This window comes from Schistocerca nitens, chromosome 9 (genome assembly GCF_023898315.1).
Source record: "Schistocerca nitens isolate TAMUIC-IGC-003100 chromosome 9, iqSchNite1.1, whole genome shotgun sequence".
Taxonomy (NCBI): Eukaryota; Metazoa; Arthropoda; class Insecta; order Orthoptera; family Acrididae; genus Schistocerca; species Schistocerca nitens.
The window spans coordinates 326,495,181-326,521,935 of NC_064622.1; the positions used below are offsets into that span (position 1 = coordinate 326,495,181).

Consider the following 26,755-nt stretch of genomic DNA (forward strand, 5'->3'; position numbering starts at 1 on the left):
GTCTCCTTTTACGAAAATTCTTGCTCGTGCTACTGATTTGTTGTGGGTTACAAACTGTTTCGTGAGTTTTGTTTCAGTTAGTGTCATATAATTAATTAATATTTCCATGGTAATCACTTTAAGCTTTTCGACCATTTTCCTCACACTGAATGCCTGTAATGATTGACTGCCTGGATAAAGTGTAATATTTGTTACCAGCAGGCACCCACCGTGATGCCATTCTACGGGAACTCGGCCACCCCAGTAGGTGTGCCTGGACAGCAGCAGCAACAGCAGCAGCAACAGCAGCCAGCCACTGGCATGATTGAGGCAGCATTTGCACCACCCCTGAGGGAACGCTACACTAACTCCGTCTGGCACCCAGCAGCTGCTGGCGATCCAAATGGTGTTGGTAAGTTGTTATTTATGAGGCAACATTTGATTAAACTCCAATTGTATTTGTGAGGAAAGATTTTAAAACATCTTACACATGCTCTAATGCAAAGTAATTAAGTAAGTGCAGAGTAATAGAGTTGCAAGATTTGAAGAACTTCCAGTTAGCTTTAAGGTTTGGATAGTGATTTTCCTCTCAGCAACAGCAGAGCAAAGTGATTATAATACCCTGTATATATGTCCAAAATGATGTATTATTATGAAGTTAATTATCCAAATGTGAAAGCTAGTAGTTGTGTTGAGGACAGAAAGTCAGCTGTACTATATTAAAAGTTCTATATAAATATATTATGAATCTATCAATTGCCTCAACCTTTGTTTAAAAACTGAAATTTCATGAAAAATGAAGAATTGCTACCATTCACCTATCTATATTATGAAAGTAGCAAATTAATACGAAGATTTCATACAAGTACTTTGCTTAATAGCTTTGGAAAAGCTAGTAATGGAAAACTGGCAATGCTGGATGTCAGATTACCAAAGTCCAAACAAATTACTTTACTCTAGATATATATTCTCATATAAAGGATTATTTTAAATGGAATAAAAGACACACCACTGTTGTGTTTGATTATGTTGTTCACTTCATATGTTGTTAAAATACTGGAAAGTAGATCAGTGTAGTATAAATTAAAAGAGGCCAGTACCATGTATAAATCTATGTAATGCTTATACTTTGTTACAATGTTAATAACAAAAGGAGGGTCAGCATTGGTTGTTGAAGCAGAGATACCTATTTCTGTTGCAAATCAATTTCAACTGCTGTGTGACCATCATTAGTGTTGTAGATAAAACAAGAGGAAAATCATCAGACTGCACTATAACATACTACATCTGCCCAACTATATAAGTAAAAACATACAGAAGAGCTCATTGTCATCAACTTGCCTTGTATTAAAGCCCTGCGTACTCATAAATCCAGGCACTAAAACTGCAGTATCTGCACATATAAATGAAGAATACTTGTCAGACGAAAGGTACAAATGGTATTGGGCTAGGTGTTTAAAGGAACCTACACAGCTATGCTCACTGCCTACACCGGACACAGCAGCATCTTTTTTAATGATCATTATTACAAAATCTTTTATTAATGGAAATAGAAGATGTAACAAAATATAGTATCTAATCCATGCACACATCAAAAGATTTAAATGTAAAAATCTCTAGGATTACATCATAAAACTGAAGTGGTCACACCTTCTGGCATGTGTTCAGGAACACTGCGCTAAAAGTATGTGGTGTAGCACTTTATTACAATTTTTGCAGATTATACTAAAAATAAGCTTAGTAATAAGGGAGAAGAAAATTGTAAGAAGGATGTACAAAGGATGTTCAACAACTGTTGTTTGTTTCCAGCTGCATGGACACCGCAAGGGCAGTTCATTCAACAGTTACCTCCACAATTGGATGATCTGAGATATCACCACCATACACAATACACTGCCTACCATCAACCGACAGGTAAGGATGATCGTGAGCAAAAGCATTTACACAAATCTCAAATCTGCTAGTCTACAGAAGTTACTTACTATTTATGAATATTTGTATGATTTTATATAAAACTTGTTACGTTGCACACATGCAAACTTGAAGAGTTTTATTAACATTTCAGTAAGTTACCAACCCCAGCCACAGCAGTCGCAGACGGCAGTGTTTGATCAGCAACCCCCGACCGCAGCTGTGTTCCAACCACAACCACAACAACAGCAGGCACCACAACAGCAGCCCCAGCAGGCACCGCAGCAACAGTACGGCAGCAGGCCCCCCTCGTCACCGGCACAGGCTCAGGCGCCTCGTGGCTCCTACTCGCAGCCTCACACCCCGCAGCCTTCACCGCAACAGGCAAACCATTCAGGTGAGGCATACGTGCTATTTCTGACACAGCAGCTGTGGAAAATACTGATACTCTGTTCATCTCTTTAATTGTAATTTATTAAGGGAGAGTTTCTCTGAGAAGTACTAAATCATTATCTACAACATTGTGTAGTCATCAAAAATAGACATTCTGAAGTAGATAGTACACTGAAGGCAATTACAGCTCATTAAAATACAGAAAAGCCACAACAATTGAAAACTGTTTAAGTAATTGATAAAATTGTTACTACAGTTCCAATGTCCATAGAAACTCTGCAGTTATGCAGTCCACATTGTCTACGATCTAGGTGCTTGCAAAGCTCCAGTAGTGTAGTATTCTAAATATTTATGGCTCCACCATGTCCTTGTATGCTTCCATGGAATGTAGAACTATCAAATACTGTCAGTTCATTGTGTATGTTGTTATTACAAATCACTGTGTGGACTAGTGCAACAGCATACAGCATCCATGTAGACATATATCATCACATATCTGTCATAGAAAAATTGGTAACCAAGGCACAATAAGTAATTTACAGCCCATAGTGCACAGTTCTGCTGCTGCTTTCTAGTAGAAAACATTTGAGTCCCTTGTATGCATCACACTCTTCCAATTAATGATAAGTACAACTTAAAGACCTGATATAAAAATTATGTAATCCAAACTAAAGCTTATCTTACAATAACTTACCATCGTGTCTTTTTCCATTCCTTTCACTTTTTTGAATATTTTTAATCATCTTGTGGTGTTGCAGTTCTTCTTGTTATGTCCGTGCTTGCTACAAAATGGGAAGAGGAATTCCGCCTTATGCAAGACACCTTTTTTTCTACTTTGTTTCAGCCAGAAATGTTTCAGCACACTTTGTGCTATTTTCAGGGGGTTATTTTTTTATTTTCTAACTGTAAAATTGTTGTTACATATTAACATTTAGCATAAGGCAGAATTCCTCTTTCCATTGAATATTTTTTTCCCTCTTTCTCGCACTTCAGTTTATTTTAGAGCTCCTGTTTACCCTATCCCATTTTACCATTAGTCGATGACATATGAGTAGTTTTTTTTTATGAAACATAACCTCTTCCAGTTGTTCCATTGCCCCCTCTCACTCTGTAGCAATTTGTCCATTCTCTCTCTGGGTCACCATTCTCAGGTTGTATTCCTATTGTCCTTATTTTTGTTTTCTGCAGTATAATATGCCCAGTTACTTTACCTTTACAGAATTTACAAAAGATTTAACATAAATATGAAAAATTTCAAAGTGTTGCCTAGATAACATTAATATGTATTTTCTATGTGACATATTTTTCATTGATACCACCTTTTAATCTCTGTCACTTAAATATGATGTAAAATGTTAGATCTGGTGCAGAGATCCAGTCTGAAACCAGTTTTTTCACTTGACAGGTGCTACAGGCATTCCAGCCAATGGTCCTGTAAATGGTCACGGGGGGGCAGTCAGTGGAGGGTCCAGTGCCAGTGTGCACAGAAATGGAACTGTCAATGGTGGAAACCAGTACATAGATGCCTCACCAGGTAGTCAGTTCTCGGAACAACGAGAATACGTTAATGGAAATTACAACCCATCACAGGTAATTCATGCTGTAACATTGTGTAACACTGTATTAAAGGCTGAATAAAAATAATGGAATGATGAAGGATAACCAAACATTTTGTAGTGTCAGGACACTGAAGCAACTGCTAGAGTATGGTAGTTTCTCTTCAGAGTTCACAGACACATTGCAGACTGAAGGAGCTTGAGTTGGACCACAGTACTGAGAAAATGTAAATATGTGTGTGTGTGTGTGTGTGTGTGTGTGTGTGTGTGTGTGTGTGTGTAGGCACACATGGAATGGGAGTTTGTAAGTTGAATTACTATGTTCTAGTGCTTAATTAAAAGTGAAACTGATACACAGTACCTCACTTTCAGAACTAATAGTTTCTTTCTTGAGTAGGTGAGGATATGTTGGGAAAGATTAAAAAGAAAGGGTGTGACACTCAGACCCTGTGATGATACAGCCCCACCAGTAGTGAGGATGATGATCAGGTCAGAGATGGTAAACTGGTGCACAGAATGCCAACTGTAGTCCACATATAATAAGTACAGAGTAACACACACACACACACACACACACACACACACAATAAAAAGGATAATGAACAAGGTGAGGGGGGGGACATGTTAACAGAGATTAAGACCAGGAGGATGATGTTGGGTTTCTTCAGGGACATGGTATGAGTCAAAGGATACATTATTAAACAATTATTGTTAAACTGTTATAAGTTTTTGTGCTTACTTAAGCAACATTTTGAATACTAAAATTAATAGGAATAATGGTACTTTGTGAAACAAGGTACTTTCTCTGTTATTTAATAAGTCCTGTAAATCTCCTGTATTATTCAACTTACTATTAGATGATGAATGTTTCCCCAAAGGGCAGCATATAGATGGACAGCCATCTAATTGTTGGCAACTCTGATCAATGCATCCAGAGTGAAAATCAACTGGACACATTTTCTTCATATCCTATTACACATTACAGAATGTGCATGTAAGTACTTCTGTGATAGGGATGCAACCAGCCAGGTTCTGATTCCTGCTCAGTTTTCTGTACGAATTATCTGACTGCTGCTCTACACAAAACTACTCTTCACTTCCCAGTTACACAGCCCTGAACTGGCAGAAAATGGCATATTTCAGACAAATAATGTGGTATTTCTGTTGATGATTTTTAGTTGACAAAATATTGTTTTGTGTGACTGGCTGAAAAGGCCTAGATCATTAAAAAGCTTTCTGATTGCAATGATAAGTCTGAGACAGTATCAATGACATAACAATTAATTTTAAAATGGTTATGTGGTTTTATCCCAGAAAATCTGTTCTCAGGAATCATTTGTAGAAATATGATTGCTGCTCTCACAGAACAGTGCCTTCTAAATAAAGTTCTTAATGGTGAGCTAAATCTAAAATGTTATTTTAAATTGCAGGCAACTGCAGTCAAACTTCCGCATTTTGTAAGAAATAATCTGCCCTGGCTGTAGAATACTTTTTATTAAAAGTCACAACTGGTTTCATGCCACTAGGAGACGCATCCTCGGGTGATAAAGATACAGCAATGACCTGTTAAAAAAAATCTTTATCACCTCAGGATGCGTCTTCTAGTGGCATGAAACTGGTCATGACTTTTATTACAAAGTATTCTACAGCCAGTGCAGAGTGTTTCTTGCAAAAATAAATCTAAAATCTGATCTATGTGGAAGCCTACATGAACAGATTGAAAAGGTTCACAAATATTTAATTGTTTTTCACTAAATAAAGAGCTCCCTGCTTGATTTCAATGCCCATTTTTCTTAAGGTTGCATTGTAGAGTGATGTTTTGAAGTGATTTTTGTACCTTTTCAGTTACTGTTCATGTCTTTCAGAAAGAGAGATGCAGTGCCAACAGTCTTAAATGGTTTTATGATGCAGTGTAGTGCATTTCGAAAGCTTTATTTGAAAATAATAATCTTACAAAACATAGTGCTTAAGACATTATGAACAAAGTATGTTTCTTAGAAATTATAAACATGGTATGTTTACAAAATAAACAACAAATTCATTGTTCTAGGATGTGACAATGGCACCACCTCCGTCGACAACCCCCACTAGCAGGAGCAGTTCTGTCCACATGGATCCCAGTGGCACAGACAGTTTGGTCAACAGTGGCACAAATAAAGCAAATGCTTACAGTAATCAGGCACAGAATGCTACCGGTCACCCAAACGCCTTGCCTGGATACCTACTCCACCCCCAAATGCAACACCAACATCAACAGCAGAGTTCACAGAACTCTAGCTCCAGTAGGTATCCAGGCCAGGAAAACATCATGGGGGACTTATGGGAGGGCAGCCGCCAGCAGCAAGGGTGGCAGTCGCAGGAAGGAAATGAGCCAGAGCCTGGAGGGGAACCTCCGTTTCGAGAAAGGTCCAATTTGAATAGCAGACTAAAGACCATGATCCTTAACAAACAGCAGCAGCAGCAACAGCAACAACAAGTTAACCAACAGCAGTACAGCCAGCAAGCACAAACACAGCTCAATGGAGCCTTTTCCACAGATCGCCCACATGAAAGTTCTGACGGTAATTTTTTAGTGCGAGGCCACCATCCTCAGAACCATCCGTCCACAGTGACGTCTGAGGGTGGTGGCTTCCCGTGGGATTGGGTAGGGGGAAATGGTCCTGAAGTGGATGCTGGTGCTCTCTCGGCAATGGAGAACTTTATCAAATATGCCACTGGTGGAGATGAAAGGGAACAAAGGAAAAGTGGAAATAGCCTTAGCCCTGCCAACTGGCACTCACCATCTGCTCAGGCAGCAGCTGAAAAAATGGAGCAACATAGGTCTGAATCTTTTGAAGAGAGTTCTTCCAAAGGTCAGGGTGCATCAGTATTTAAAACACTGCAAGGAGAAACGGTGCCATTTAAACGCACAGTGAATGCCGAAGTGGCATTTGATCGACAACAGAACAATCCTGTTTCAGCATTTAAGTGCCAACAAAATAATGAAGCAGCATTCCAACTGCAACAGCACACTAATGACACTGTTTTTAAAATGCAACAGACCAACAACTCGGCATTTGAGTGTCAGCAGCGTAATAGTGAAACATCGTTCATGTGCCAGCAGAACAGTGAAACGACACTACATCAGCGTCACCAGCAAAATACTCAGTCAGGATTAGGAGATCAACAGAAGGACACAGAGATGAGTTTTAAATGCCAGCAACAAGAAACAGATACAGGCTTCAAAACTCAGCAAAATATTGAGACAGCATTCCAGGTGCAACCAAACATTGACGTGGGATATAAGTGTCAGAAACAGAATAGCAAATCACCATTTAAAAGTCAACAACAGAGTGGTGATTCGGCATTCAAATGTCAACAGAAGCCAGAAGCAGTATTTACTCTTCCGCAGCAAACTAATGAGCCCACATTTCAATGTCAGCAGCAAGATGTCAACCCTGCATTCAAACAACAGTCAAATAGTGATACTATTTTCAATTGTTCTCAGACCACAGAGGCCTCTTTTAAATCTCAAAGTAATTTGGATCCACAACTAAAATCTCTTCAAAGCACTGAATCCACATCTAACAGTCATCATCCTCAAGATGAAAACTTTGATTGCCATCAGAATAACCAGTCATTATTCAAGTATCAACAGAACCATGATACCACAGCAAAAAATCAGCAAAAGAATGATCCAAATTTTAAATGCCAGCAGAAAACTGAGTCAAATTTTCAGGGACAACAGCTTGGTGAATCAACATTTAACTTTCCTTTCAACACGGACCCAAGCTTTAAACCTGAAAATGGCCAAAAACAGCAAACAGCAGAATCACCATTTAAATGTCCCCAGAGAAATGAAAAAGCCTGTAATTATCAACAAGATAGCTGCACAACTTTCAAGACCCAACAGCAGTCCAATAATAGCAACACAAATTTCAAATGTGTACCTGGTATTGATGTTGCCTTCAACTGTCAACAGGGTGTGGAATCAGCATTTAAGTGTCAGCCAGAAAGCAAGACATCATATGAGGAACAGCAGAAGGTTATGGAGACAACATTCAAGCCTCTTCAGCCTGCAGATGGATCGTATGATCAATGTCGGCAGGCTCCAGCAGGATTTAAATGCCAGGCGACCAATGTCCATGCTTATCATCATCAGCAACAAGGAGGAGAAAGAAATCAATCAGGTCAAACAGTGCCTTTTCACCAACAATCAAATGAAGGAATCTTTCCATGTCAACAAGACACAGGTATATCATTGCATAGTCAGAAAACTGTCACTGGAATGGGGGAAGCACCTCCAAGTGATAGGCATTTTCAGACTGTAACTAGATATGAAAGTGGTGAATTTATGGACAATAAATCATTTCATCAACAAATGGGTATAGGAGTATTTCAGCAAAAGCCAGAACAGCAAGACAATAACACATATGGACAATCAGTGAAGACAGAGGCGAGGCCACAGACACCACCAATGTCTCCTTCTCATTCCAAAGGTACTTATCCTTTCAAAGGAGATGGAGGCCCTACCCCTTTGGAGAATATGTCAGGTTCGTGGTGTTGTCGACGTGGTGGAACTGATACGCCAGCACCAGAACACCTTCGTGATGGCTGCTGCCAAGGTCTTCAGACAGCAGACGAGCTAGACACTGGCCAGAACTGGGGTGATGGACCTCCCACACCAACATCTGGAGCAGCAAGAGAATTGCAAGAACATGTTGAAAGGCTGAAAAACAATGCTCGTACTGAAGTTCCTGACTGCTCATGTTTTACAGCTGACAAAAGTAAGTATCTCATTTCACCACTGAAGGAAATCAATCTTTGTTACATTTTTCTTAAGAGAAATAAAGCTGTTTATTTCACATGAAAAAACACTGGTTTTAATGTTAGTTCTAATTGGATGGATATAAATTTCACATATAAGTGACAATCTTTTGCATAGTGTGTACTAGATTTCCTGAAACTTCAATTTAATGTAATAAAAAACAAAAGAGAAAAATACTTGTACCAGTTCTAAAACTCAGATGAATTACTATACTATTTTATTACACATTCTATCTTAATGATTAACAAATAAACTCATTCACAACTTTTTTTGTCGTGAGACCATGGTTTCCCATTCCACTAGTTGATCTGAGGTGAGCATATGTAATGTGGTATCTTATTAACATTAATAAATAGAACTGAAAATATCAATAGGCTACTCACTGGTTTTCTTACTGGATATAGCAAACAGAAATGCCTAAAATAAGATGTAGTACGGAGAGTTTTCAGTACTGGGGAAGCCCTGTTCACTACCTTGGGAAAATATATGCAAAGGAAAAAGATGAGAGATGACAGATGTACGTCATTCACTATCTAGAGCAAATAGAAGTACACTCACTGTGAAGAAGATACAGGAAACTTTGCAGTCATAATACATGCACCACGTATCTGTATAAACTGGTTCAGTTTAGAAAAGATATTGTCGTGGTGGAAATGTGAACATCAAGTAATTATGATCAGTGGTATGCATTTAAAGCAGGGTAAATTTGTGGAATTATGGCACCAGACACCAACAGAATTCCAGACGAAATGTATGTAGAATGCTTGTGTAGGAAGGCCTTAAGCAGAGCAATTTATTTGTCACCTACTGTGTAAAGAATCGGATTTTTGAGTACTGGGAAAACTCTACAAGAGCTGGAATTTAAAAGCTTTGCATAATTCAGTTTCTGTTGTTTTCTAGTTGCAAAACCAAACAGGTAACTTGACAGTTGTCTGAAAATTTATGATTAAATAATATGAAGAGTTAAATCTATATTCAGAGTTAATATGATACATCATTTAACTTCTGTTTATTTCGAAGTGTTAGTCCCATGTATTTAAGAATTAACATCCATTAACATAAACTGACCAACTTTTCTTTTCTGTTAAGGCCCACCGGAACCAGGCTCTTACTACACTCACTTGGGAGCAGGTCCAAATCTTCCTGACCTACGCAAAGATGTAGAGTCAAGGACAGGTTTCCAAGGGAAAGCCATCCGTTTTGAGAAAGTTGTTTACACTGGCAAAGAAGGCAAAACTCAGCAGGGGTGTCCACTGGCCAAATGGGTGAGTTGAGAAAATTACTGTTTGTGTTGTGTTGTGTGTGTGTGTGTGTGTGTGTGTGTGTGTGTGTGTGTGTGTCTTGTGCACAAGAATGATCATGACAGCTATGTTTCAATTATAAGCTACATGAGCACTGCTGTAAATAATTGCTATATGTGAATGAATTCAGATAAAATTGCCTTTAGACATCCGCTACATATATTATTAGCTATGCCTGATCTCTACATTATTATTTAGGCCTGATCTCTCTTGACTTCAGAAACTTTCATCTCCTAACCACTTCTGGATTTGCAAAGGTCCATTAAAACTGAGCAGTATAAAAAGCTCCTTGAAATTATCCCTAGCTTTCCGCATGCATTTAAAATTATCACAATTCTTAAAATATCATAGTTGCTCATACCAGTAGAGTACATTCCATGTGCGATTAAACAGTAGTATTTGTATATTCTCTAATGAAATGTCTTCCTTTTTACTGTTATAAGTCTTTCTTGACGCAAAAAGTGCAAAAATATATTGTTTTAACACACACACACACACACACACACACACACACACACAGGGGGACAGGGGTTATATACCACTGACTTTGAGACAGAAGAGCAGTCTGTTTTGACATTTTGGCTTAAATAGCACTCTGTGCTTTTTAGTTTAAGGCCATTCTTTTTGTTTGTTAATCAAGTATCTTCTTTCCTTTGGGCCAATTTTTAGAAGTAATATTTGTCAGTTAAAATCTGTGCATATGGTGGGTACCAATGGTAACCTGTCCTGCCATAAAATTTGAGTTTTCATGCTTCTCAAGTGGAACATACATCCATTGTTGGTTATGAACCTTATGTTATGTTTTATACATTTCACTAAGGTACACTTTACAAAGAGTTTCACACAGGATAAATGGTGTGCTTGAGATTTTAAAATATGACTTATCAGGAATGTTCTCTCTGATGTGAAATCTTCGTAATTTGTGTTACAGATAATACGTCGTTCTTCAGTAGATGAAAAAATATTGTGTATTGTAAAACACCGCCAGGGTCACAAGTGTTCTACAGCATGGATAGTAGTGGTAATGGTTGCGTGGGAAGGTGTGCCAGCTGTTGAGGCTGATCGTGCCTATGGTCTCTTAACGCACAAGTTGAATCGCTTTGGCCTGCCGACGACTCGCCGCTGTGCCACAAATGAACCTCGTACTTGTGCCTGTCAGGGATTGGATCCTGACACATGTGGTGCTTCTTTTTCTTTTGGATGTTCATGGTCTATGTACTACAATGGGTGCAAGTATGCCCGTAGTAAGACAGTGCGCAAATTCAGGCTATCAGTCCGTTCAGAGGTGAGTGTCAAAATTGAAACAAAGTACTAATTTTGTCAGGTAACTAAATGTGTTTCAATGTAAGTAAGCAAACAACATTTACTTAGGCTGCAGGAAAACAGATATATCAGACCATGTTTTAGGATAATGGCTGTAGTAATCTTGATCAAAGACAATATACAATCAAAGCAAATGAACTGAAACCAAATATATATTTTTCCTTTCAGTTAGTGTGTGTTTTGAATGAAAAGGAAAACCTGAATCACAAATGTGTTAATTTCACAAAAAGACAGGCCAGTGCAACGGGTACTAGCAAATGTGAAATAATAGCATGTCACGTCACAGATGGGGGCAAGTTATTGAACTACAAGCAATTGGGCTGATGATTGTAAAACAACCTTTGCAGTTTTTAACAGAGACATAACATAACAATTTATTGGGCGAGTATCCGCAGCCAAACTTAAGCATGTTGAATGAAAACTGCTGCAGCTGTTGTAAATCCTTTATTAAAGGCTCAAGCAGTTTCATAATTTAAATTACATCATTAGGTGCAAATATTGGAGTGATCAAGGAACTCTTACAGTCTGATCCCAACCCCTTCTTCAAAATTTTGGAAATTTTGCAAAAAGCAAAAGTCATGAATTAAAATGCAGCAATGAAACTGGAACCTCAGCTGAAGCCACAGAGGGGGATGGAATGCTATGATTGCCATACAAGAACACTGTCAGTGTTCCCTCCTTCAGCTGGGGGTCCAGTTTCATTACCAAGTTTTAATCCAATACTATCACTTTTTGTGAAATTTCCCAAGTTTTGAAGAAAGTTTTGTGTTCAGAATGTAAAAGTGGGTTGACCACTATAATATTTGCACCTGATGATGTAATTTAAAGTACAAAACTGGTTATACCTTTAATAAATGATTTACAACAGCTGCAGCAGTTCTTATGCAACATTTAGAGAGGTAATATTAATGCCTTCTCAGCCACTATACAGGATGGTCAAAAACAGTCTGAAAAGCTTGTAAGGATGTTACAAGGCAGAGTGTGCTAAGAAATAATATGTTGTGGTGTTCTAAAGTTATTTATCAGTAAAATTAGTCAATCAGGTTGTTGAAATTGCAAATTCAAGCACTTGTAGGCACTAAAATACTGTAATACACTTCATCTGTAGACAGAAGTGATAAATTTAAGCTAGGTCAGCAATAGCTATGTTCATTCAGGTCTTTGGAAACCAAATAAATAACACATCTGGCAACACTCGCTCTGGCAGGCTTCTCGAATTTGCCTCCATGGTGATCTGATTGGCTAATTTCAATGCTAAATAACTCAGACATGGTGCAACCTATCAAATTGTTTCTTAACAATTATTTTTCAGCACAGATTCCCATGCAACACCCTTACAAGCTTTACAGACTGTTTCTGACCATGCTATTAGTCACATAAATTTGGATTATTAACTTTTTATTGAGTTGCCATAATGTTTAATTTTGGAGGTAGAATTCAGTTCAAGAACTCTCAAAATTTGTGATGTACTGGCAAGTAGTTTAAAAAAGTATTGCATTGGGTTGCCATGTATTAGATTTATATGTCACCTTTGAGCTTAAATGTGATTAAACATTTTCTGATATATAGACATGCATTGCACATTAATTTTCCTTAAAGTTGTAAAGGTACTGAGTGTTTGAGTACAGAGTGACTTCATTACACTTGAAAGTGTATATCTGTAAATCATTTCATCAGATTTTGAAAATGCTTGCTGAACAAGCTCAGTTACATATTTCAATTACTGTTTTTGTGTCTATATTCCACTCAGCATCTCCACAATATGGTGTGTGGTTATCACTATTCACCCTATTGTATTTATTCCACTCAGAATTTTTCTCTATCACAGAAAGAAAAGTATGACATCTTCACAATGAGAGCTCCTAAAAAGTCTCTAGCTCACACAGCCGATGCTCTTTGCTGTCAAATACTTAAAAAAAATCTCTAATTCATTTCTTATGGGTGTTTCACTGCTTCTTTAAACTGACAAAGTGATTTTACATCAGTCACATTATGAACTATACACTGGCAATGTTTTTCGGCTATCCAGCACAAATCTGAGTGCTAAACTTAGATGGTATTAAAATATGAAAGATGTTCTCCATTTTGGGGGATGGTTCACTTGTTTCTTTCAGTTTTGTCAACACACAAGCAGCAGATTGTACAGTCAGGAAATTTTTTTGCAGGAGCAAGAGGTGGAGGAGCGAATGCATGTTCTAGCAACTCTCCTGTCACCACTGTATCAGACACTTGCCCCAGCTGCATTTCGGAACCAGACTCAGTTTGAGCGAGAAGCTTCTGAATGCCGATTAGGATTCAAGCCTGGAAGGCCATTTTCTGGAGTCACAGCCTGTCTTGACTTCTGTGCCCATTCTCATCGAGATCTGCACAACATGAATAATGGATGCACTGTGGTAAGTATAGTATTAGCAAATTTAATAAAGTATCTAAATATTGTATAGTTCCATATAATACTATTTTCAGTACACAATATTAATACAAAACATGTTTTAGCATGATAGAATGTACTTCTCAGATGTTTTACAACTATGAGAAGATTAGTGGTTGAACCCATCAGCAACACTGTAAATGGAGATATTTATGAAGTGTGACGCATCAGGTGATGTGGTTTCTAAACATACTTATACTCTGCCTTCAGCATATGCCACTGTATACTGAAATTATCAGTCCAATTGAAAGTTTCCCACACTTGGCAGAGTTCCTGGGCCTAAGCTAATCACAGTGCCCATGGTGTCTGATGAGCTGAGATACACCTATGAGGTGGCTTCTACTGCACACCACAGTGAGGTGTTGATGTCATATGGCTGCTCACCGATGACTGTCTGGCACTGAACTGCTGCACTGTTGCTCATCTGTCTGCAGTAACCAATGGTGAACCCACTGGCTGACACATTGTTGCCCATGGTACTTGAGTTCAGTGTACTCTGAATCGAGGTACTCACAGTACACCTATGATACAGGGACATGTGAAAAGTGCAGTTCCTAAAGTCTTGCCTCTACCATCTTACAAAATCAAAAAGTTCTGTTGAGAGCAATTGCATGTTTGGTACAAAAATATTTGCTAATTTTTATAGCCCTATTAATCCTTTGACAAATGTCTCTTTCACAGCCTTTTCATTGTTGTCAATGTGACAAATACATCAGCTTCTTAGCACTGATACAAAAGAGAGAAAAAGAAAAGCGGAAAGTAAAATGAAGTCTAAATTGTGTTAGACATGGAGAAAATAGGAGCTAAAATATAAATATATACACACATAAACACAGAATGAGGAACCAGCTAAAATTAAGACAGAATGGATAGAGAATAAAAAGGCATTGATTCCCAAACACCTGGCAAAAATATGCTTGAAATAATATATATCTAAGATAGACATCCTGATCATACACCTGTAAGAGGATAAATGTAATAGTTGGATTCCAAAATAATTACATCAAGACTGTGATTCGTCGATAAGAATTTCAGGAAGCAAGTGTGTGAAAGCAAGTCAATTTGAAGGTGCAGAAATGGATTTTGACAGTGCCATTCATATATGTAGAGACAATTGCAATTCTCAAATTGTTGCTTCCGTTCATACCTTCAAAATTATATAGCTCAAACCCACTTAAAATAACCATTACTATACATACACAGCTCATACTATTTTTGTTTAGAATTATGAGTACATTAACATTTGTATGAAAACACCACAAAAGAATATGTTTTGCATGCTGTAATCAGAGATTCTTGGGACCAATGGCCTTTGTAGTCTGGTCCCTTAAATCCCCACAAACCAACCAGAGATTCTTAACATTATAACAGAAAATCAACGTAAGAGTCACACATTCCTGGGGAATCTCTCTCTATGCAGTATGGTTGCAAATCCAAAAAGCCTCTGTAGTGAATGACAGAAGATTGCAATGAACAAATTGCTACCTTAGATATATTCAGTGGATGACAAGTTGTGCAACATGTAGCTCAACAAAGGAGTGCTGACTGCCATTATTTTAAGACAACTTGTATGATCCTCATCACTTATTGCTGTTACACTGTCCTACACATTTTTAGAGCTAATGATGATGTCTCAGGTATTCACTGGGCAATCTCAAGTTAGGTAGTTAGAAGAAAGTAATGATGCATTGTTTGTAACAAGATTGTTTCATTGCCAGGTGAAGGCATTTTCTTGCCTTGTTATTTTTTGAGCACTTGTGCATTGTCTCAGTGCTGCAGCAAATGCTATGTGGGCCATATTCATCCACGTGCATCTTGCCCTTTCCATGGTTTGCAGCACTTCTATTCCCACAAATCAGAACATCCTTTTTTCGGGAAATGCGGTTTTTAAACAAAGACTATAGATGAAAGCAGGCGCTGCTGATACAGTAGTTCCACATGAAAAAGTCCTGTCTCAAAGCACTATTATGTGTAAATGTATTTGTACGCACAACAGGAAACTTTGTTATTTTTCAGGTTGTGAGTCTAACAAAGCATCGAAACCTGTCAAAGCCAGATGATGAGCAGCTGCACGTACTTCCACTGTACATCATGGATGAAACGGACGAGTTTGGAAGCAAGGAAGCACAGGAGGCCAAGGTCAAGAGCGGGGCCATCGAGGCTCTCACAAAGTAACTACTTGCTGTCATCACTAATTAACAGCTCAGTTGCTTATCACTTCCTTAATGCACTGAGCTAAAAGCTTCAGTTTCACCCTTTTGTATTAGTGCAATTATACTATAAATGACAGGTGACTTTATTGTGATTAAAAGGGAATCACTAACGAAATTGTGTATAAAACACAAGTTATCATTAAGAGATTTCAGAACAGTTCTGCTACAGTAGAATCAACATGAAAGATCTTCCTCTATTCCACTACAAAATTTAAATCTTGATTGCATAATCACTATGAACACTCTTTGAGTTATGTGGTAATCATACATGTAAAGGCAGATGTAGTGAAAATGGAAAGTGCCACTTAAAATCAGGAGGTAAGAGGGACAGCAACCATTCCACATTTGAAAAGTTTCAACAAATTTATGAATTACTGTTGCCTCACAAGTAGGAAAATAATACTGGCAGAAAACTAAATTACAGTCTTTTCTTATGCTTATTCTTGCATAGCCCGAAGAAATGTTTTATTTAAAGAATTTGTATGTGAGACACAACTCACTATGATGATCATGGAAAGAAACAGGCATTCATTGCTCTATCAGTCATCATAATTTGGGGCATTGAATCTGTCAGTTTTCAGTCATTTAACTAACTTCTCCTTGGAAAAGAAGCAGCAGGAGCTGTTTCAGCATTCATTAAATTAACGTGGAGGAAATTTTGATATCTTCAGAAGAATGTCCTGGATAAATTTCAATTTTTTTTTGTCAGCTGAAATTTATCACAGAACCATTATGAAACTCCTTGCTAAGCTACTGTTGAGTTTCAGTGTGTCTTTCTTCAAACAGGTTGCAAAAAAACCTGCACTGCAAAATACTTTATTATTATATTTCCATAAATTTTTCTGTCAACCATCTTGCTCTACCTGCTTTGTTTCTTTTCTATCTATTGCGAGTATGTAGTTTCTCAATTTATGGTCTTCCTGGACCATTGTCTCTAACCTTGATCATTCAATCTCTGTCTGGGAAAAATATGAGAATACTATGTAACTTTTCAGGCAGTACTTCTGAACTATTGGTGTTATGTATAATCTTTTGTTAAAAAAAGCTGTACATGAAGTTTAACCATGAACCTTTTCAGCACAGCAGCAAGCTTTTCAATATACTTATTAAATAATGCTACGAGGACATATCACTGTTAATTATCCACAGAAAACACTGAACAGTGGACAAACCTGTAAGAAACATTAATTATCTGCCAGTTGTTCTAAGAGGAATTAACTTTGTCTTCCAATGCTGTGGACTTCCAAAGATTGCTCATAATGGGTGACATTCAGATTTAGGAGTACATAATTTCCCCTTCGTTTCTATGATTGAACAATTTTATCACTATGCTTGTTGCCTATTATAACTATAGCATACTGTACTATGTAGTACTTTCCTCTGTTATTTTTGGATGGACACTTATTTTGTCTATTTTGTGTGGAATGACAATCATTTTACTATTATTTGCTTGAAATTCTGTACAATTTTGTGCACCTATTGGGCTTGGGAACACTTGACACATCCACTGAGGAGACCATACATTTTTTTAATGCTTTCAAGAATGATTGTCTATGCCAAGGACTCCTGCTTTGATCTGCTGTAAACTACATTTACCAACACCACATGTTTATGGGTGAAGGAATGGATAATTGCAATATATGACAGATGAGATTTTAAGCATCTTAGAGGAGATACTTGGATATTTTTTGGATTATGGATAATTTAGTACATCATCTCAAATTTGAGTGCCAAATTTTCTGCCTGCTATAGATACCCATGCGAAGTCAGAGTTCGCTCAGTTCCACTTCAGCCTTGTCGACGACACGGCAAGAAGCGCAAAGAAGACGAGCCAGATGCTGTCATAAAGCCTCCCAAAGAAACAAATACATCATCAGCAAATACCACCAACAGTGTTACGGCAGCAGCAGCAACTGCAGCAGCTGCTGCAAGAGCTGGTCTGGGAGCCGATGTAATGACAAGTATGCTAGAAGGGATGGAGGCGCAGCTGCAGAGTTCACAAGTAAGTTTTAATTCACACTGCAATTCTCAATCAGTTAATAATGTGTTCTGTGGATCATTGCAAATAACTTATAGAAGCTTTTTTTTTTTTTACCCAGTTGATAATGTGAGTTTCTAAGTTATGAAACCATAAATTCCACTTAAAGGAGTTTTTCCATGGTAGCCTAGTGAGGCTGTCTTTTTTGTACTGCAGACTAGAGTGGTGTCAACTTACATCTTGCTGCCAGTATAAGTGAGGTCGTGCATAGGCTTTATAAGCTTAATTTATTTGTGCCAGTCTCCCTCTCCACCAAAGCATGCAGTTGACTAACAGTGGAAGTTTTATATCAGTCAGCTCTCATTTAACAGGAAGACACTAAAAATGACCAGTTTTGTTGTTAAACATCATATTGTGGCAAGTGGGAAGAAACAGCTTAGTGTTGCCATCTGCTATTCAGAAGTGTAAGACGAAAACACCAGTGGGACAATGTCAGGATGGAATCCAATAAAGATCCAAGTACAGCAGCTGTCTTCTACAAGACAAACAATAACGAAACTAGATCAGAGTAAGGGAACAAGTAGTGTACATTAACCTCTTTCAGAAATACATCAGTTGTTAGAGTGTGTGCAGAATAATGTGTCCAGTAGACGCACAATCAGTGAGTCATGCAAGGGGAAAGCGGTAGTGTTGGGCGTTGCAGGCAGGCTCTTCAGGGAAAATGCTGTACACTGGGGGGGGGGGGGGGGGGGGGGGGAGTGCCATTCTAAATTGACACCTATGCTCACATTTTTTGCACATATTACGTTGATCCCCTCCATGCCCTCACTTACAAGGTGACCATTCAAAAAGATCTACTGTTACCTCTGCTTTGATTAGTATCTAGGAAGAATTCAGCTGAAAATACAACAAAAACAATGATTTATTTTTGCCTAGCTTTTTGACTGTTTGTAACTTCCAGAGAAGCATCACGAGTAACAAATTTTGAGTGAACCTTCTATTTCTATTGTTGCCATGTTAAAATCTGCTGCTTTTGCCAAAACACAAGGGAGTTTACACAATGTCACCTCACTAACATGATGTGCAGATACAACTGTGAGACAATTCTGAAACTGCGGTTTATTAAGTGAGTAACTGAGGAAAGGTAAGGTCAATAGCATATGAAAAAGCAAATCCCTAGTAAATGTGTAATGTCTTCACCTTGCTGTTCCAAAACCCACAGCATTTCTCATTTCATCAGCTATTGATCATCCTCAAAAACTGCATTGTTTCATCAAAAAAGTCTGTAGTTAGTGGAATAACTTGGTGGATGAGGAAGTTGTGCATAATAATCATATGACAAAATATTCTTGTTTTGCGTGTTATTACTTATGAAACTCTTATTTAAATATCTCAAACCATTTATGAAATTTAAGGAATATTATTTCATTCTGGTTTTATTGCTGACTTGCGTGATCACAAGTGAGTGTGCTACATCAGATCAGTTTATCGAGACTGGTGACATATAGAGATATTTAGCCAAGGCTAAAGAAAAATTCAATATCTTAGCTAAAATTCATACGCAGGAACATATTATGTAATATGCACCAAATGCAAAATCATAGTGACCCCTATTTTTCATTTCAAATATTTTTGAATTTCACACAGTGTCTTACTTAAATGCAAATATCACAATAACCTCATCATTAAGCTAATATAGAAAGCTACAAGTAACACAAAAATGATTTTTTTCCATGTAGTTTCTGCAAAATCATTTAAGAAATATCGTAGGGTGTGCACCTTGATTCCATTATCGCGGACTGGCTGAAAGGGAGCAAACAATGTCGGCCCCACTTCCTAACAAACAGATGAACTCGCCCAGCACTTTGGATGATAACTGGTCACTGCCCGTTGGCCACCGTATCTGCATGGACTTTTATTACATTTTTTTAAAATGACAAAGTTTCTCTCTTGATATAGCATATGTATGTTGTTTTGTAGAGGTGAGTACAGACCACTAAATGAAGTGGAGGTGCAATAAGGTAGATTAATTAGTAGATTGTCCACCCCTGGTAGCTGAGTGGTCAGCGCGATGGAATGTCATATTTAATGGCCTGGGTTCAATTCCTGGCTGGGTCGGAGATTTTCTCCGCTTAGGGACTGGGTGTTGTGTTGGCCTTATCATCATCATCCTGTCATCCCCATCAACACGCAAGTCGCCGAAGTGGTGTCAACTTGAAAGACTTGCGCCACGTGAAGAGTCTACCCGATGGGAGGCCGTAGCCACATGGCATTTCCATTAGTAGATTAATTACAGTGCACACAGAGACGTTTAAACAGTCATTCTTCATGTGCTCCATATTTGCATGGAATGGAAACAAGCTCTAATAACTGCAGTGTGAAGTACCTTATACCATGCCCTTCACAGTGGGTTGCAGAGCATGGATGCAGATGTTGATGCAAGCTGGAATTTTATTTGGAAATTTTATTGTGAAAGCTATACCAGAGGAAGATTTTTAACTTACAAAACTTGGCAAGAAGAATGGTGTCTTTTATGTATGATAAGAAAAGAGTTAATAAACAAAGGCTATTTTACAACCAAAACCAAATTATTAAATGTTTTGTTATGTTTTTTCCCACTTCAGACAGTTCATCCTTCAAGTAATGAGATGTATGTTTCTTGCTTTACTCTTCAGTATAGCATATGTGCATCTGCAGGTCTCATCCACTGTACTGGACACTCCAATGCCCGTATACCAGGGTTGGGGCTACGAAGCACGGACTACCGCAGCCGATATGTACCACCCTCGACATCGCCCGTGGGGCTGGGGAACACCCGAATTCGAGCCGGACAGCACGAGCAGCCTCGCAGGAAACCCCTTTGTTGGGAGCCCGCAGCCCAGTACCAGCCCATTTGTACAGCAGTCACCACAGCAGCAGTGGCAGGGTGAGTTTGATATACTCCGCTGTTGAGACATCCTGTGGTTTCAAAGCTTATTAAATAAATTTTCAGTCTTCTCCCTTTTAGGTTCCATCTACTATATTTACTCGTGTAACTGATAATATTTAAATGCTCTAACATTTTCCTCTTTCCCATCACTAGTAATGTTATTTCTTTTAGAACATTGATCATTAACAAAAGTATTTCAATCAGTCACTAATTTTGAACCAATATGTGCTTCCGTACAAGTTTTTCTCAAAGCAGATATTTCCCTTCCATCTAACCAAATGTACTGTACTCTACATTTGAATTCTGTGTTCCTGGGGTTGCTTTATTTTAAATGTGACATGTAATCTAAACTTTGTCACTTCAACCATGTTCTGCCGTCCACTAGGCTGTTTCTACCTCCTTCTATTTTCCATACCTTTTCAAATAACAATACGTTATTCCTGAGCTTCCCGTAGTGTTGGATTATTTTCCAATATTTTGTAAACATTTATTAATGACAGCCACTTTTCTACATTGTGTGGAATTCTATGTTCAAAGGAAAATTTTCTAAATCTCTACACACCGTATGTCTACCTACATCATTCCTTTCGTGAAAGGAATAAATACCTCAGTCAAATGTATGTCTTCTTAAGGGCTCTGTAGATATATATCAATTTCTTTGACAGTTACCATATTACTCAGTTTGTATCACACTGCTCAGTTACGTTATATACAAATAAATAACTGTGATGATGAAAGTAACTTTCACGCTACAAGCATTTACAGAAACTGTACAGCATTGAAGAATGACTGTAGTGTTCTATACCCTCAGAAGTAAGTTATAATTGTAGAGACAAAATCAAAGATTTTTTATTATAGTTCCTTACAGGTCAGATCCTTTATCTGTTTTAGGTAGCAGTCCATACCCCCAGCGTTCTGCTTCAGTGACTGCGACGGCTGCAACAGCTCCTCGTGCGTCACCTAGCAAGTCGCCTTCACCGGGTTCTCCATGGACACAACAGCCAACGTGGGACAGTTCTAGTACTGCAACCACTGCAACCACCCCCACATCTCCAACCCAGGCATCACCGTTTCGTGTACCGAAAGCGAGACCTCCTTCACGAACAACAGCATCAGTGGCTACTACAGAATCCATGTCCACCTACAGCAAAAGCTTTTTGAAACCATTTACACCACCTAGTGAAAAGGGGACAAGCTCAGAAGGAGTTAGTGGACTAACAGATGCCTGGCAACGTCAACAAGCAGCTGCAGCAGCAGCGGCGGCAGCAGCAGCCCAGGCACCAGTCAAACAGGAAAGTCCTGCATGGGGGGACTTCCGGTATGGAGGCGCTGGTTATGGACATCAACCATTCTATGGCTATCCTCCAACCTATCCTACACCAGATGGATACGGGTATCCGTATGCTGATCCACTAAAGCAAGAAGCTGCTGCTGCTTGTTACCACGCATCTGCTGCATACCACCACCAGTTCCGATGGGATCTGTATGGGCATGCTCATCCCTTCTTCCCACCGCCAGTGCCAGAACCACCTCGTGCAGAGCCAATAGGTGAAGTAACAGGTTACTGTGATAATGAAGAATGTTTCAAGGATTCACAAATGGGAGGCGTGGCCATAGCTTTAGGTCATGGCTCTGTATTATTCGAGTGTGCCAAGCACGAGCTGCACGCGACAACCGCCCTGCGGAGACCAGACAGACTACGACCCACACGCATATCTTTAGTTTTCTACCAACATCGAAACTTAAACCGTGCCAAACACGGATGGGACGAATGGGAAGAAAAGATGCGCCTTAGGAAACTCGGTGTTACAACATCGGCTTCAACTCCCTCATCGCCGTCCTCTGCACAGACATCCACACGCCCATCGACACTGCCTCCTACTGACCGTCCTCCCACCTACACGGCACAGTTCCTTATGCGAACACCGACTTATACGACCACGACCTGGACAACCTTGTTTCCAATGCACCCTTGCATGGTAACAGGTCCTTACCAGGAAGGTGGTGCGGTTGGATAGCCCCACGCAAACAGCTGCAGATAAGAAGGCAGCTGCTGCAGCTTAACAACTGTGGAACTGTGATTCACTGCTGCTTTTGACATCCAGGTGCTTCTGTATACTAAGGCTGTATCACTTTAGTACTTGTTTTGTTTCTCATTCCTTAGGCAAGAAGACAATGTGTGTTTTCCTCTGGTGAGTCAATAGACACTATGTAGTGTGTGCATTTAGTGTGTGTATTACACGCTTGCTGAGTGCTCATATATAAGCTGTATCACATAGGTGGAAGTAAGTGTGGTGAGGACACAGTGCAAAACATCTTCAGTGTTACTTTGAGACTGCTGCTGCCACTTTGCATCTTGCAAACCTTTATTTTGAATATGTTGCAACTGATGCATCAAATGATGCAATGTATGCTATAAAGTCCTCAGAAGAGTGTTCAAATACTGGGTTAATGTGCTTTATAGTACACTGATTAATTGTACTAGCTATATAGGGAGAACTGTATCATACTTCTTGATGCTAACTTATTTTGTATTAAATTGTCATACAGATGTGCTAAAATGATACAGTTTTTTCTATCAATCCACAGTAACACAGTACAGTTCTGGTAAAACAACTTGGTTACTTTTTCTTTTGTTTGTCAATAATTCATCAAGATTTTCACCACTGTGGAAGCATTTAAACTAAAAGCTTGAAGTGGTAACATAACTATCTCGTTTCCTAGTCCTCACGTATTAAGTTTCATTCTTGTTTTGCCAGTTGTATATTAATGCTTCCTAGTCCGAAATCTCAGAAGCCAATAGTTGTTTATTTTTATTACTTATTTCCTCTACCTCCACTAGTCAACATAAATTGACTGACACATCCTGAAATTTATCTGCAGCTGTAATAATTTCATTTATTGTGTGGGTACAACTTCTTGAACTGATCTAACAAAAAAATTTTAAAAATGAGAATATAATTTATATTTAGTCTAAGTCATAACCTTGATCTGTGATTGTAAGAAGATGCCTAATACTAAGTTTTGATGGATTTCATCTCAAATCTTAGACAAACAGACATCACAGTTAATTTTCATAATTCTAGCACACCTGAAAGTACTCTCACAAAGTATACGTTGTTTTCGTTCCATTTGACTCTGAACGTTGCAGCTGAATCTATGCAGTTGCTGTCTAGATTCTAAGTGTCTGCATGCAGTCGTTCTTACCATTACGTAGCTAGTCCAGTTTCCCAGGTATTTTACTGAACTATTTTATTCTAATGTAGATAATATACTAATTTAAGCTGCCTTGTGGCAATGCACTGATCTCACATCATGTATTACTAACTTGCTGTGGTAGAATAGTGCTGCAGTCTGTAATTTTAAGAGTGGGAGATTCACTGAATTAAGTTCCATGAACTGATTTTTAAAAAGCTCAAAACTAGTGTATTATTTATTTAGACAGAATGTGTTTCAGCCCACCACTGATGTGATCAGAATGCAAATGTAAAAGCTGCCATTTTGAAGCTAAATACATTTGTCCTTTCATGTTGTCACAAAAAGAAACTGACTGAATCATTGTCCTTTGCAGGACTGCTTACATGTTATAAAACAATGGAGGAGTTGACTGTTTGAGAATTTCTTTAAATTTTAATGGCTTTTAACTTATTTAATGGAAAGGGTGCGAAAGCAGGTGAAATATTTTTGCTTTCGGAGTGAGCCTTCTTTCGTTCCCTCCTCAATTCCCAATTTCCACCTCATTCTAGCATATAGGAAATCCATGAAAAACTCTGTCTCTCCTGCATTTCTAAAATAAATCACTCAAAATCCCAAAAGATTGCTCTATTTTTGGAAGTGAGTCATGATTACTGTGTTGAAGTAAATTAAGAGATGAAAAAGACTAGTATTTTGACAATATGATATTTCATTTATAATTTAATTTATACTAAGTGATCTATTTGTACATATATGTTTGTGATTTTATACATATTTTTGTTCATTTAATGTAATTAATACAAGCCTATTGGTTTGTAACTATTTATTGTTCATGTGATCAACTTCATAAGAATACAGAAAATGTGGTCATATTGCCAGATGAAATTTTTGTTAAATGGTATCATTTTGTTTTGTTATTGTAGCAATTTAATGCTCAAGCTCATTTGGTCTCTAAAAGAGAGAACTCATTGTATGGGTCAGCATAATTTTTCTTTAAACTCATAATGGCAGTTATGCATCTCATTGCTAGAAAGCAGTATTTATTAATATGTTTTAGTGTGTTGCCAAGTATGAAATTGTTTTGCTCATGTTGTGTTCAATATGTGTTCAGATTTTCTGAGAGATGTGTAAAGTTAGAAAACTGTGGGCCAGAATACTCTGAGATACCAATTTATTACCTACAAATTGTCATCTTAGACTACCATTCACATGCTAATGATATGTCTTCAAGACATATATTCATTCAGAAAATTTCACACATAAATTAAAATTAGCAAGTGAAAGGCAAAATATCAAATGGTGCAGCATTTCTTTGAAAGAAAAAAATCCTAGTCACAATATAATGTGGACATCATTTGTTTATTATGGTAGTTTAAAAAGACTATTTGTATCAGTTTTAGTTTGAAAGTACATAAATGTCTCATTGTGGTTTTATTTTGAGTGTAATTTAAATTTTTATTTATTATGAAGATAGCTCAGTGATGATTTCCACAATCATAATAAATTTTCTTTCAGAAGCTCATGAATAAAGTACAATTTTAATATATATTTTAAAATAAATCCCCTATTCACATATGCTAAGCCCCTTTTGTAATAAAAGTTAAAAAGTTAAAAATGTAGTGTTTTAGGTGTAGTGACACAGTACTTTAGTACATGTCGCTGCTTTGAAGTGCCAAGGTTATTGTGACAGTAGATGCCAACTTTTACTTCATGTACAAATCCGGCCCCTTAATGATGCCTTCAAATTTTAGTTTTCTAGCAAGCTCCATGTTTCCCAATCAAGTACCCATAAACAACATTTTTGTAATAAAATTAAAACATTAAAATTAACAAAAACAGAAGTGTGCCCTGTATAGATTAGACTACTGTGTACATCCTTCCAAAAGAACAATGTTTTATATGCATATATATAAAAAGTAATAAAATATTCAAATTAATTTTTAAATATCATCTGATGTTGTCCATGAAGTTGGATTTAATAAAAAAAGACTAGTTTTACAAGATGACATAATTTTGTGAAAAGAGTTTATAAAAAATATGGTAGTCTGTTAGTGTTTGTGTGTTCATAAATTTTTGTGTGAGAAAGCAGATACTATAAAACACATTAGAAAAACTTTTGCAATGAAACAGAAAAATTCAAAAATATATTATCAGTACAATATCATTTTTCACATGAGAATGGATAAATAATGAGTATATATATTTATATACTTTGTATATATATTTTTGACACTTTGTGTAAAAGGATGTAACTGAAATCCCATTTTGAATTAAAAATGAACAAATGTTGAAGTTTTAGGGAAAACATTGTGTAAGACTATAGAAGTATGAGTCTGTGGTAATTTTCTGTCACATGATTCAGGAAGTACACTTTCTTTTCTTGATGCAGGAAAATTTTTCATAATTGTACACAAAAGTTTAGGCAGTTCCCAAACATGCACAAATGTGTTCTACAACATCCCTTCAAGCTTTGTTTTAAAGTGTCTAGAATAAAACAGCCCTGTAGAATTGTAATCTTATAAAATAAGTAATGATAAGTAATGTAGTTGTGAGTGAACGTAATTAATAAGTGTAATTGTTTTCTTTTTTATTGTGAATATAGCCACACTTTGTGAATATTTCTGAAAAATTGTTATTTCATTTATCCTTGATGAAACAGCGCACCAAAGTGTTGTTCAGACTCTCCTGTCAACTGACTGTAGTATACTTAAAATACTGCCATGCCCTTATTTCTTATTTCCT

At 37.7% G+C, this 26,755-nt stretch overlaps 1 protein-coding gene across 1 annotated transcript; it reads left to right on the forward strand.

Moving 5' to 3' along the window:
- Positions 1 to 224: 224 nt before the first annotated feature.
- LOC126204217 (methylcytosine dioxygenase TET2) lies at positions 225 to 26,642 on the forward strand. Its single transcript, XM_049938615.1, has 12 exons — positions 225 to 391; positions 1,789 to 1,893; positions 2,045 to 2,287; positions 3,689 to 3,873; positions 5,890 to 8,605; positions 9,736 to 9,911; positions 10,879 to 11,232; positions 13,436 to 13,663; positions 15,715 to 15,869; positions 17,664 to 17,913; positions 20,587 to 20,815; positions 21,710 to 26,642. Exons 1-12 carry the CDS (start codon positions 301 to 303, stop codon positions 22,834 to 22,836), a joined length of 5,859 nt encoding a protein of 1,952 aa, XP_049794572.1. The 5' UTR covers positions 225 to 300; the 3' UTR covers positions 22,837 to 26,642.
- The last annotated feature ends 113 nt before the right edge of the window (positions 26,643 to 26,755 follow it).

Coding starts and splice junctions, on each gene's coding strand:
- LOC126204217 (XM_049938615.1), top strand. CDS start 301: ATGATTGAGGCAGCATTTGCACCACCCCTGAGGGAACGCTACACTAAC. Junction 1,894..2,044: donor TGCCTACCATCAACCGACAG/GTAAGGATGATC, acceptor TTAACATTTCAG/TAAGTTACCAACCCCAGCCA. Junction 17,914..20,586: donor CGCAGCTGCAGAGTTCACAA/GTAAGTTTTAAT, acceptor GTGCATCTGCAG/GTCTCATCCACTGTACTGGA.